The sequence below is a fragment of the Suillus discolor genome, assembly GCF_016758755.1.
Source record: "Suillus discolor strain FC423 chromosome Unknown F5147scaffold_26, whole genome shotgun sequence".
NCBI lineage: Eukaryota > Fungi > Basidiomycota > Agaricomycetes > Boletales > Suillaceae > Suillus > Suillus discolor.
Genome location: NW_024541273.1, coordinates 457,900 through 470,760, shown reverse-complemented (window position 1 = coordinate 470,760; position 12,861 = coordinate 457,900). Strand labels below are relative to the sequence as shown.

Genomic DNA, 12,861 nt, shown 5'->3' with positions numbered 1-12,861 from the left:
TAGTTTATCATATAGCTGTTGGATGTCAATGAGGACATGTGCAATGTGCTCTCTCCATACTCTAATTGCCTTGAGATACTTGTTTTCCTTCTCATTGGCCAAGAAGACTTCATTCTGGGCAAGATCCCACATAAGACCAATGTATGGGTTGAGGTAGGCAAAAATCTTATCCTTAAGTATCTCCCATGGAATGTTGAAATCGTCAGAGACCTCATCAATATCTGCCATGTTGTGTGAGAACCAGGCATCTTCATCTGACCTGGGCGATGCTCCTGATAAGTCTTGAATGGGAAAACGGCAGTCTTTGTCAAACTCTTCTAGAGTTCTGTCATCGAACACGTGTCCGCCAAACCATATCCTTCCTCTGTCTTGATGCTGGCCCCTTCTAGTGATCTCCTGATGCCATTGTCATCTCCTTTTGTTATATGACACAATGTGTTCTCTAAGTATTTGAATAAATAGATGGTCATCAACCCATCTTGACGCTGGTCCAATTCCTTTCGAACAAAACAAGTCCAAACCTGCATCGGCCAAACTTCTGTAAGCTCCCGCTGAAGGCCGTAATCTGAAGCACATGCATGTATCAATGCAAAAAAGGTCTTCTGAGACCTGCACGACTGACCCTGGCCATTGAGACTCATGAATAGGAACCGTATGATATGCTTCCAAGACGTCCCTGATGGCGAATTGAGATCCTGGCAGTAAGTAGCTGATTGTGAGAGTGAGTATGTGAAAGGTACCTCAAGTGCTAGGGAAGTTGTCTGGATTGATGTAGGAATTGATTGATGCATTAGGGAACTTTGTCGAAGTGAGATGAGGACATGAATAGTTCTGGATGACATGATAACATCCAGGTTGACCCAGTTTAGGAATCATTGAAAAAGGAGAGGATTGAAATGGACCAATGAGATCTTCGACTTCATTAGCTTTGAATGGACTGATGTATCTCCCTTTCTTAAGCTCAGTCTGTACGATGGATTGAAACTCTTGTTGATATATAATGATAGACTCTTTGTTAGGTGGCATTTGCATGTGTTTAATATTAGGGATATCAAGGTGAAAACCGCAACAGAGTCCTTCTGGTACATGCGAGTATCTGTCATACAGTCCAGTTGAAATAAGTCCAACTTCCTAGGCCTCTGGATCGTACGGCATGAGTGTTTTAAGCCTTCTGCGCTCAAGGGCAAGCTTGCGCTCTGTGAGAGGATATACCACATCCGGAGCAAAAGTGCCTCTGTCATGAGTGGTCTTGGTGCAGCTGCTGGCTCATTGCCAGTTGCTGCATACAGGTTTTCCATCCCGCATGGCAAGGACTATGCTGATGCGTGCGCAAATGGTGTTGCTGGCATCATCCCAAGTTTGAGTGGCCTTGCACTTGATGATTTTGTGTGGGTTTCATCTGAGGCAGACACCACAAGCTGAGAGGACACCTCTGCTTGTGCCGGCTCGAAAATCCTGCCTTGCTCTTTTTCCCTTGCTGATATGCTCGGGTGAGGCTGGGCACTTTCATGCGTCTCTGGAATTGTGTTGCTTATTCAATGAGTTATCTCGTTGATCAAACTGTGTTAAGCAGCATGGCATGTGGCGCATGGCATGGGGCATGTGGCATGTTATGTGTAGCATGTGGCAAGATGTTAAGATGAGACAGCGAGAAAGAGTTTTTTGAAAAAACTGGATGATGAGCTTGAGCCTATGTTTCATTGAGTGAATAAGACTGACCTTATAGTTCCTGACATTGTCTCTCTTGTCGTGCTCTTCCCAGTATACTCTCTCACTCATTTCTTCCAAGACTTTCTCATTAACGAGAGATAGGTCGTAGGGACCCACAGATGTTTTTATGGCGACGTGCCAGCACCTGTGCTACTCTGCCTGGTAAGTCAGCAGAGCCTTCTGTCCTATCAGATTCCGCATGGACCGGTACTTATGGACCTGGATGTTCCTCCAGAACTTGGCCATTATCCTAACCCTGTCCTTCAGCCAATCTGCTTCCCCTATTGCTGCCAGCATGTGGGGACAGGCTTGACAGAACTCCTTGAACAGTAAGTCTTTATCGTTGATGACAGTGTGAGCATTGCAAGTGGACACTGCTGAAACCCATGCTGACAAACCATCTGCCAATGTGGACATGATCATGGTGTCGTCATCAACTGTTTTCTTGAGATTGGCTTCGTCCAGGCTGTCATTAGTGAAGTACCATATTTCAATGTACTCGCCCTTGTCGATTTTTCTAATCATGTAGGAGCACGGTGTGATAGCTGGGTCATCTGGTATTCCTGTGGCAAAAATCAGCATGAATTTGTGCTTGTTCTTCTTTCTATCTTCCTTGCGCGTGGCCTCTTCTTCTTGAACTCGAACTTGTTTGAGTCTCTCTTGTTCCTCCTCTTCAAGTTGCTCGCAGTGAGCATGCTCTTCTCTATCTTCTGCTACTTGGTGTTGCCATGCTATCTTGTCTGCATTATTATTTGCCTCCCAGATGTTCCTGAGCAATTGTATTGCCTATCCTTCATTAATGTTATTGTTGATAAGTTGAGCTCGAGTATTGGTGAAAGTGTCCGACGCATAGTCAGGACAAATATTGAAATTGGGATTGTTACACATCCTTGGCATGATGATTAAAGTAAGTGTAGATGATGTGACAAAACGATGGTGTAGTCTAGCAGTAGAGGACTTGCAAGTACTATGTGGTAGTACGAAGCAAGAAGGGTGAGAAAATTGAAAGGCTATGCCACCGTGTAGACCTCATTCTATGTACGTTCTCATGCCTCAAACTTTACTTAGAATATAACTTTTGTTTATGCTGAAGCTGAGAAATAGCTTAAAACATCAAATTAGCATTGGTAACCACAGTGGACTTAAGCTCTTAATCTGAGAGCTTGAGTAACACCCTCTTAATTCATGGAGTAGTATGTATTTTTTCCTAGTTCATACTCTTAGTCTTAGATTAATCTATGCTACATTTGAAGAAAAACCTTCCATATATGGCCACCTAATATTTGTCATATCCTGCATTCCAGACCTGGACCGATTACGCACTCATTTCTGGATGTCCGGATCTGACCCGCTTCTTACTTCCACTTCCTTCTCCTTTCATACGTCCTGTTTTAGTTAGTCCCTGTTATCAGCCTTCCAGTTATTTATATATCTGATTGTACTGGTTTATCCAGACCTTGTTTCATTTCCGACTGCATTCTGTTATGTTCTATTATACTATTGATAAGCTTTCCACATGCCTTGTACATAGCCTTACACTGTGCTGACTGATCTTCTGTTATGTTTCTGTAGTATATAAACCCTGTAAAACCTCTGTACATCCTCAGTTCAAATATTGTATTAGATTCTGCTCATTCCTGCCTCCATCCAACTTGAGTTTCTCCTCTCATTGTCTTTTGATAGCCTTAGGATTGATTCCTATTGACTGAATATCTCTGCCTCTACCTTTAGTAGTCTTTCGCTGTTTCTTTCTAGTTCAGACTTCATTCAGATTAGTCTTCTATCTTGTTTCCAAATGTCCGCTGGAATTCCCATGCATTGGAGATTGTCCTATATCCTTTGGAAGTGAAGGGCATGTACTCAGGTAAGGGGTGCAGTGTATGAGCTGAAGCCAAGCCCTTCATATCTGACCCCTTGAGCACGTTCTTAACACTATTAGAGTTATCATCAATTGAGAAATCTCTTGGATGGGCTCCAAAGGTGTGTCTAAAGTTCTGAACTTGGTACATTTCACTTAAATGTCAGGATGTGCCATGCATGATGGAAAGCCTGGCCTACATCATTTGCTTTACTTTAGTACCCCTTTCATTGATATTCAGCCATCCCAGAATCATAGAAGGCAGCAGTTAATAATAGATTTTGTGTCTCTTCAAAGCTACTATCACAGAACTCTTTCATTATTTTTGGATAAAGTCAATTACACTTACTGCAGGCATTTTTCCATTTTCCTCCACCAAACATCCAAAAAACATTGATTGAGAAGATAGAATTTTCCTCTCATTTTGTCTGTCAAAAAAAGTAATCATGTTTCAATGATTTTCTGTGTGTGGGATATGATGCAAAAATTGATCATGTTTCTTTAAGAATAATGTCCTTCAAATAGCAGATGACAATAATGTTACTTTTCTTCTTTGTGTTTTTCAAATATACACAGAACATTTGAAAAACACAGAAAAGAAAATTAACATTATTGTAAGCTGCTATTTGAAGGACAATAGATGGAAAATATAGCATTATCCTTGAAGGAACATGATCATTTTTTGCATCATATCCCACACACAGAAAATTATTGAAACATGAATTACTTTTTTTCAATGTTTTGACAGACAAAATGAAAGGAAAATTCTATCTTCTCAATCAATGTTTTTTGGATGTTTGGTGAAGGACAATTGGAAAATGCCTGCAGTGACTATAAGCCTTGCTGCATTATCAATGTGTCATCTGGTGCCAATTGGACACCTCATGTTGTTTATTCATGTATTAGCTATCATCTTTTGTTCTATCTAATCTCAAATGCTTTAATAATGTACTTCAGTCTAACTTGTTCTTAGTGTTTCCACTTCTTTTTTATGTTTCTCAAAGCATAAACCATTATGACACTGGCTCAGATTACTTAGTCAATTACTGCTCTGTTACTGCACCATTCATTGTCCGCACTATTCTATTCAAACCATTATCAAACTATTATATCATTACTTACAGCTGACTGTCTTGTTCCCACTTAACACATGAAGTCATAGTTAACAACCTCCTTCACAAACTGTATTATCTATCACCAGATCTGTCAGATTACCAACCATTCCCCAGTCCATGTAATGAACATATATGTTTATCAATGACAGTGATTTATCATTGTCCTTAGATTTGTATGTCCAGTATGCATACACACACCCAATGGCTGAAAACTTGGCAAGAATTGCATATATAGACTAACCTGTGCCAACCAAGGCAAGAGCCCTCAGTACAAGAATGGTGTCTTAATAATCAAAACTAGTTGGACAAACTAACATTTGAAGACTACATGAAAGAAGTGCAAGCTTACTGACTGCCTTTGGATTGGGCTAACATCACCCATCAGAAGATGCTGTTGTCAAGCCAAGATAGCAAGCCATTCAACAAATAGGCAGTAGACATCCAGAGTTTAAATATGCTGCTTCATAGTATAACCTCAAAAAGCTCTTCTCATTATCACAATACAATGCAAGGACTGGTTCTGGTAGGGAAATGTGTGCCTTTGTATACGTACCACCCCTCACAGAGGAAGAGTGAAAGCTACTATGCAACAATGACAGTTGATTCAAATGTAGGGAACTTTTTATGGGACACATGTCTAATGTTTGCAGCAAAGACTTCCTGGATGGTGCAAGCTATAAAACATTGATGGCTGCATACATCATGTCAAAGAAGAAGAAGAGTTCACACACTGTGGCTGTTATAGAGGAAGAGAACACCATGGCCATTGTGGTGTTTTCTACTATCTTGGGAAATAGATCAGACTCTAGTGATGAGTGTGTGGCCCTGCTAACAACTTCCTTACTTCTGGACTCATCTTGTTCTATTGTTCTAGGATATAGCTGGCTCACCCGACACAATCTGTTGATTGACTGGGTAAAAGGCAGCATTGATTTCTGTCTAATTCCTCATGGAGCGCCTCCAACCCCTTCGACCCCACTTCTGCTGCTTCCAGCAGAAATCCCTTCCCCAACTCCACTGAGTCCCTCCACTGATAACACCATTTCCAATATTTCCCTAATCAATGCAGTTGCCTTTTGCTGGACCTGCAAATTAGAGGGATCGGTCCAGTTCAGTATTTTTGTCCGCCCCACTGGTGTCAATCTCCGCTTCACTACACTCTCCTCTGAACCTCCAAATATGTCCAGAATTCCTTCGGAATATCACGAGTACGCGGATATCTTTGATAAAGGCAAAGCCAGACAGCTCCCTCCCCATCGTCCCTATGATCTGAAGATCGATTTGGAAGAAGGAGCAGCTCCACCCCTTGGCACCATCTATTCCCTTTCTCTGGTCGAGCTTGCAGCTCTTTGCAAATTCCTTGATGAGAATATTGCAACCAGACTCCTTCATTCCTCATGCTCTCTGCATGGAGCCCCTGTCCTGTTCATTAAGAAGAAGGACGGCTCCCTATGTCTCTGCATAGATTTCTGAGGCCTCAACAAAATCACAAAGAAATATTGCTACCTGCTTCCCCTCATTTCCGACCTTCTCAACTCTCCGAGCCACACAAAAGTCTACACTAAAATTGACCTCCGGTCTGCTTATCACCTAGTCCAGATAGTGGAAGGAGATGAGTGCTTTCTGAACACGCTATGACTCATATGAATGGTTGGTTATGCCAGAGGGTCTCACCAATGCTCCAGCAGCTTTCCAGTGCTTTGTCAACACCATCTTCGCCAATATGCTTGACATGTGTTATTGTGTACCTCAACGACATCCTCATTTATTCCCATGACCTTGCATCCCATAAGCAACACATCCTTAAAGTTCTCTGATGCCTCCAGAAGCATCGTTTATATGCTAAACTGGAGAAGTGTGAATTCCATTCCAACTCAGTAGAATACCTCGGCTACCTCCTATCTCCGGCCGGCCTTACCATGTCCTCTGAAAAAGTCCAAACTATCTGTGACTGGCCAGAACCCCAGAAAGTTAAGGATATCCAATCATTCCTTGGATTCACCAATTTCTATCGTCGGTTCATTTTCAACTACTCGGACATTGTAGTTTCGCTTACACAGCTCACTCACAAGGATGCTCCCTGGAATTTCTCTGAGGATTGCTGGAAATCTTTTGAAACTCTCAAGAAAGCCTTCACTACCACTCCGGTGCTTACGCACTGGATGCCAGATGTTTCTATTGTCGTTGAGACAGATGCTTCTGATTATGCTATTGCCGGAATACTTTCTATTGTATGTCCAGACCAGGAGCTCTGCCTGGTTACCTTTTACTCCTGAATCCTCTCAGCTCTGGAACTCAATTATGACACTCATGATAAGGAACTTTTAGCCATTTATGAAGCTTTCCGGTCCTGGCGACACTACCTTGAAGGCTCTGCCAAACCTATAGATGTTCTCACAGATCACAAAAACCTTGAGTATTTCGCTACAACAAAACTCCTCACCCGCCAACAGGCCCGCTGGTCGGAATACCTTCATCAGTTCAACCTAATTATCTGTTTCCGACCCAGAAAACTCGGAGCAAAGCCTGACTCCTTAACTAGACATTGGGACATCTACCCCAAAGAGGGGGATAAGAACTATGCTCAAGTTAATCCACACAACCTCCGGCTGATATTCATCACAGAACAGCTTGCTTCGTCCCTCCAGGCATCACACCTAGCAATTCCGGTGCTCCAGGCAGCTGTACTAATGGATGTCGAGCAGCTTCATAAGGACATTCTGTCCACCCTCCCTAATGACCCTATCACTTCCAGTCATCTTCCGGATCCGTCAGACCCAAGATGGACAAAAGACGACAGTGGTTTCCTCCGTTGTGACAACCATATATATGTTCCAGAATCCAATGACCTCCGCCTCCAAGTGCTCCAGAATACGCATGACCACCCCCTATCCGGACATTTCAGTCAGAACCAGACCCTGGAAATAATCCGTTGGGAATATGGCCCGGAATCTGCGCATATGTCAAAGACTATGTCAAGTCCTTGACGACCTGCACTTGAGCCAAAGTTCTGAGACACAAACCATACGGATTGTTGAAACAACTCCCCATCCCCGAGAAGCCATGGAATTCTATATCCATGGACGTCATTGAGCAACTTCCCGATTCTTCCGGCTTCACCACCATTTTGGCAGTCACAGATCGGCTATCCAAGTAAGTAATATTCATCCCAACATACGACACTATCACCTCTCTGGACCTCGCCCGGTTATTCCTTCTTCATGTGTTTTCCAAGCACGGAGTTTTGTCCCATGTCACTTCTGATCGTGGTACAGAATTCATCTCCCATTTCTTCCATTCCCTTGGAAAAGCACTTGACATGATCCTCCACTTCACTTCTGGATATCATCCAGAAGGCAACAGACAAACCGAGGGAGCTAACCAAACCCTAGAACAATACCTCCGGATCTACTGCAACTATCAGCAGGATAAGTGGTCGGAACTGTTACCCTTGGCCGAATTCGCATACAACAATGCTCCTAGTGCTACTACCAGAGTTTTGCCGTTCTTCGTCAATAAGAGTTATCACCCAAATATTGCCATACATCTGGAGTGTGATCTCTCCTCCGCCCATGCCTGGGATTATGCTATAGATCTAGATGAGCTTCATCAATTCCTCCGAGAAGAAATGTCTCATGCCCAAGAATGATATCAGGGACCTGTGGATGCTAGACGTAAACCCGCTCCGGACTTCAAAGTCGGAGATCAGGTCTTCATCAAAGCAAAATATTTCCGCTTGACCCAACCATCGAACAAGCTCTCAGAAAAGAATCTCAGTCCATTCAATATCATCACTTGTCCCAGCACCCACTCCTTCACCATCCATCTTCCAGATGCTATGCGATCTGTGCACCCTGTATTCCATGTCTCTCAACTAGAACCTGCAACTCCGAACACCATTCCCAATCATATTTAACCACCTCTGCCTCCAGTATTAGTCGACAGAGAACTGGAATATGAAATTTCTGAAATCCTAGACTCAAAGATCAACCGCCGGAGACATCACTGCCAATTACTACACTTAGTACATTGGGCCAGATATGAGGGAACAGACGAAGAAACTTCCTGGATACTTGCCACTGAACTCGGAAATGCACTGGAACTTCTATCGGATTTCCACTCAGCATATCCGGATAAGCTGGAACCAACTTCTAACAATGAGTAAGAGATACCATACATATATGTACATTAAGGGCATCCAGACTTCTGGATTCCAGATCCCATGACTCAGGGGTCCATTTCCACATCTCTGCCAGATCCACCGGCCTCCTTTTCCACCCCCTCAGCATTTTCCTCCTCCAGAGTTCCCTCCACATTCATCCGGAATCTGCCCCTCAGATCCTCCAAGAAGAGGTTCTGAAACTCCCTCTGCTCCTCCATGAACCGGAGCATGGTTTCACTCACCCAGTCCATTGCAGCTCTGCTTCCCTCCACTGCCAAAACACCTCTCTCCAACAGCCCATTGGTCCGGATCAGTTCTGCCACAATATTGTTGACAGCTGCAACCCAGGCCTGATCATCATACTCCATCCAGTCCTGATCCTCTCCAATGACTGTCTGGGGATTGGAAATGATTTCCACATCCTCATTGATGTCCTCCGAACTCCACTGACGTCTCTTACCCTTGCCCTTGGGGGATGGAGATCCTTCTGGACATGCACATTTCTTGCCTTTGCCTTTGCCTTTGCTGGCTGGCACCTTGACAGGCGGATTTCTGCCAATGCACTTTTCCTTGGATGCGTGGCATTGATCACAGGTCCGGATCTTTCAGAGAAATCAATAAACATCCGGATTTGGACAAAATAGAAACTCACTCTAGGTGTCTTAATCGCTACTGCCCAGGTGCAAGTCTTGTGCCTAGTGACACACATCTCACATGCAACCTCCAGACCGGAGGACTAACAAATTATAAAACTCCGGAAATCACAACACTGCATATAACTGACCTCCGACACAGCATCCGCCATAGCCTTTGCCATACGCTCACACTCACATTCTGCCAACCTCTTGCGTGTCTCCTCAATATCCTTCCACTTTTGTTCCTCCATATGTTTCCGTTCCTCTTCCACCTCCTTGCACTTACATTGTCATGCATGGTATGTGATTCATACCATGTCAGTTATATATAGAGAGTGATAAGGAAGGTATGAGAGACTGTCTAGCCCTCTATCACTGAGTTACCTCTCTGTTTTTCCTTTGATTCATTGTCTTATATTTTATTTCTCACTTTTCAGACTGGTTTTATCTTGTATTTTTATGAACATGTGACCTTCTGTTTATTTCTCATTGTTTATTTTTATTTGGCTTCTTTCAGCCACCAAGTTTTGCATCTCTATTTATTTCTGACTGTTTATTTTTATTTGGCTTCTTTCAGCCACCAGATTTTATTTGTCAGCACATCATGTGACTGGGGAATATTCTGGTTTGTAACATTATTTAAGCTGACTCAACATGATCAGTCATAGTTGGTCATGCTTTGTAAGTTCTTTGTAAGACACTGAACTTTGTTTGTAATGTACTTAGTAAGAAGGATGATTCAGCTCACCCAAAGGCTTGGTTTGTCAGCTTCTGCATGACCAATCCCTGAGAAGAGTCAGCACCTTTCTGTCATGCTTTGTAATTTCTTTGTAAGATTACACAGTATTTATAATATATATTAGTAAAAGCTGATTCATCACCTGGTTTGTAAGCCACATTCTTACCAATCCATCTGACAGAATCATGCTTAGTAAGGGGATTCCAAAAGGTATGAAAGGACCCCATTTTCACCCATGAAATATAACTTTCCATTTTTCATTCTTCTCTCAAACCGTGTGAGAGTACATAAGAATAAAAGTGCAGGCAATGTGCCTTGAAGTAAGACTAAGACATATCATTATTCTACTCCAAAGTTGTATACTACCTTACAGGGGTTGACTATATGACTTTTGTTATCATTATTCTACTCTAGGTTATTGTTACGACAAGCGGTCGTGTGCGACTAGGATAATCTAACAGCGACAACCACGACAGTGGTACCGAGTGCTGAGAGTCGTCGGCCTTTACAGACAAGCAAAGGTTGCGTACTCGAACGTAGCTCGTGGTGGTTAACGAGGGGTTACGCTGAGATGATAGCGGTTTACAGACAGTGAGAGGCGTCACTGAAGGTACGAGTCGATGTCGAGCAGGTAGCTTTAGCGGGACAAGGAGTTCAAGGATAAAGCTAGTTGATTGGACTAGTTTCTGGGTAGTACCTAGTAAGATTAAAGTAAGGAACATCTACTTTAATCTTCGACCTTATATAAGGCTACTCTATCGTATCTAAGCTCAGCCTAAAGCTGGGTTCTAATATGCTTATCTACATGAGTCAGAGATAGCGTCCATGAGGCGGGCTTCTATCGTAGATAGCGTCCATGCGGTACGCTTCTATCAGAGATAGGATCCACGTGGTATCCTTCTATCAGTACATGAGGCAACACGAGGCTTGCCTTCTATCTTGATAACATAAATAGGTCTTCTAGACCTATGTCGTCATGTCATGTCACGTGCGGTCCAGACCGCTTATCTAAGCCGGCAGTTGCCGCTTATCGTCTATCGTCATCTATCGTCATCTATCGTCATAGGGCTGGTGAGACCCTGTATCGTCTATAGCCGTGCGGTGGCAGAGGGCTCTCTGCTGGCGGGGGACTCGTGCCATGTTACTGTAACAGTTATATACTACCTTACAGGTGTTGACTATATAACCATTGAACAGCTCTCATTCTAAGCTTTACGTGTATACACAAGACTCTCTCTTTCATTGGAAAGTGAGACACAAATCTAAGGATGACAAAGTTGAAACAGACTTTCATAGGTTGAAACACGACCTACTAGGCTGAAACAAACCTAACGAATTTATCCAGAACACAGAACACTCCACAACATTTTGTATAAAAAAAAAGACTACACAAGAAGAGGACAACAAACTAAATCCTCCCAAGAACTCACCATGTTACCTCCCATGAAGTAGAAAAGTTGGAGACCATGGACTTAAGGACTGGCAAGAAGTCTTCACCATGTATAATTGTGTTGTCATTATACACAACTTTCATATAATACCCTTAAGTAACAAGACAACATTCCTCTTCCTCCGCCTCTCTCCGAGTGTCTGCCTCAAGTCACACCATTTTGGCCGCCATTTCCGCTTGTCTCTCCTGAAGGAGCTGTCGGGCGGATTTCTTGTTGCCAGAAGTGGAGTTAGACATGCTAAAGCAGTAATAGGAATTAGAGGGAAAGTTTTAGACATCTCATGGGCGCCCCCAGCCTTCTTTTAGGTCCAGTTCTATTTTTACGAGCTCCGCCCATCATCTCACATTCATCAAAGTCTGGACCGGACTTCCGAATCAGAAGCCTCATGGGCTCGGCCCTAAAGGGGGGATACTGTCATATCCCATATTCCAGACCCAGACCGTTCACACAATCATCTCCAAACTTCAGGATCCAGTTAGCTTCTATCTTCCGTGCCTTTTCCCTTTAGTATTTCCCTTCTCAGTTAGTGTGCTTTATTTTCCGTCCCTTATTCATTTCCTTCTTCATTCTATTAAGTTCCAATACACTAGTGTTAGGTGTTCCACATGCTCCATCCATAGCCTCACATGGCCTCACACTGCACTGACTGTTTCTCCATTATGTCCTTCATAGTATATAAACTCTGTAAAGTCTCTGTATTTCCTCTGTTTCAAATATTATCTTATATTCTGCTCATTCCATCCTCCATCCAACTTAAGTCTCTTCTCGTCGTCTCCAATAGTCTTAGGATCGACTCCTATTGACTTACCACCTCCACCTCTACCTTTGGTGGTCCTCTGCTGTTTTCGAATGTCCGCCGGAATTCCTGCACATCGGACTCCAGTCTCCAGACATCGTCCTTTAGCCCTTGGAAGTTAGGAGCACATACTCGGATAAGGGGTGCAGTGCACAAGCTAAAGCCAAGCCCTTCGGATATGACCCTTGAGCATGTTCTTAACAACCTTCCTACTCCTATCAGCAAGCACATCATTGCTTGGTCTCTATGTCAGACCCTACTGTCTCCTACACCCTTCCATTAAGGCATAGGTAAGGATAATACATCTTCTGAAGGGCATATGAGGAGTCATTCTGAAATGCACAATCATGAGTGAGGCAGCTCCACTGATAGTTCAGACACCTCCTCATAGCTAT

At 43.2% G+C, this 12,861-nt stretch overlaps 1 protein-coding gene across 1 annotated transcript; it reads right to left on the bottom strand.

Moving 5' to 3' along the window:
* Nucleotides 1-1,860: 1,860 nt before the first annotated feature.
* Nucleotides 1,861-2,607, bottom strand: F5147DRAFT_773530 (uncharacterized protein; the record flags this gene model as incomplete). Its single annotated transcript, XM_041441472.1, has 2 exons — nucleotides 1,861-2,479; nucleotides 2,558-2,607. 2 exons carry the CDS (start codon nucleotides 2,605-2,607, stop codon nucleotides 1,861-1,863), a joined length of 669 nt encoding a protein of 222 aa, XP_041293099.1.
* Nucleotides 2,608-12,861: the final 10,254 nt, after the last annotated feature.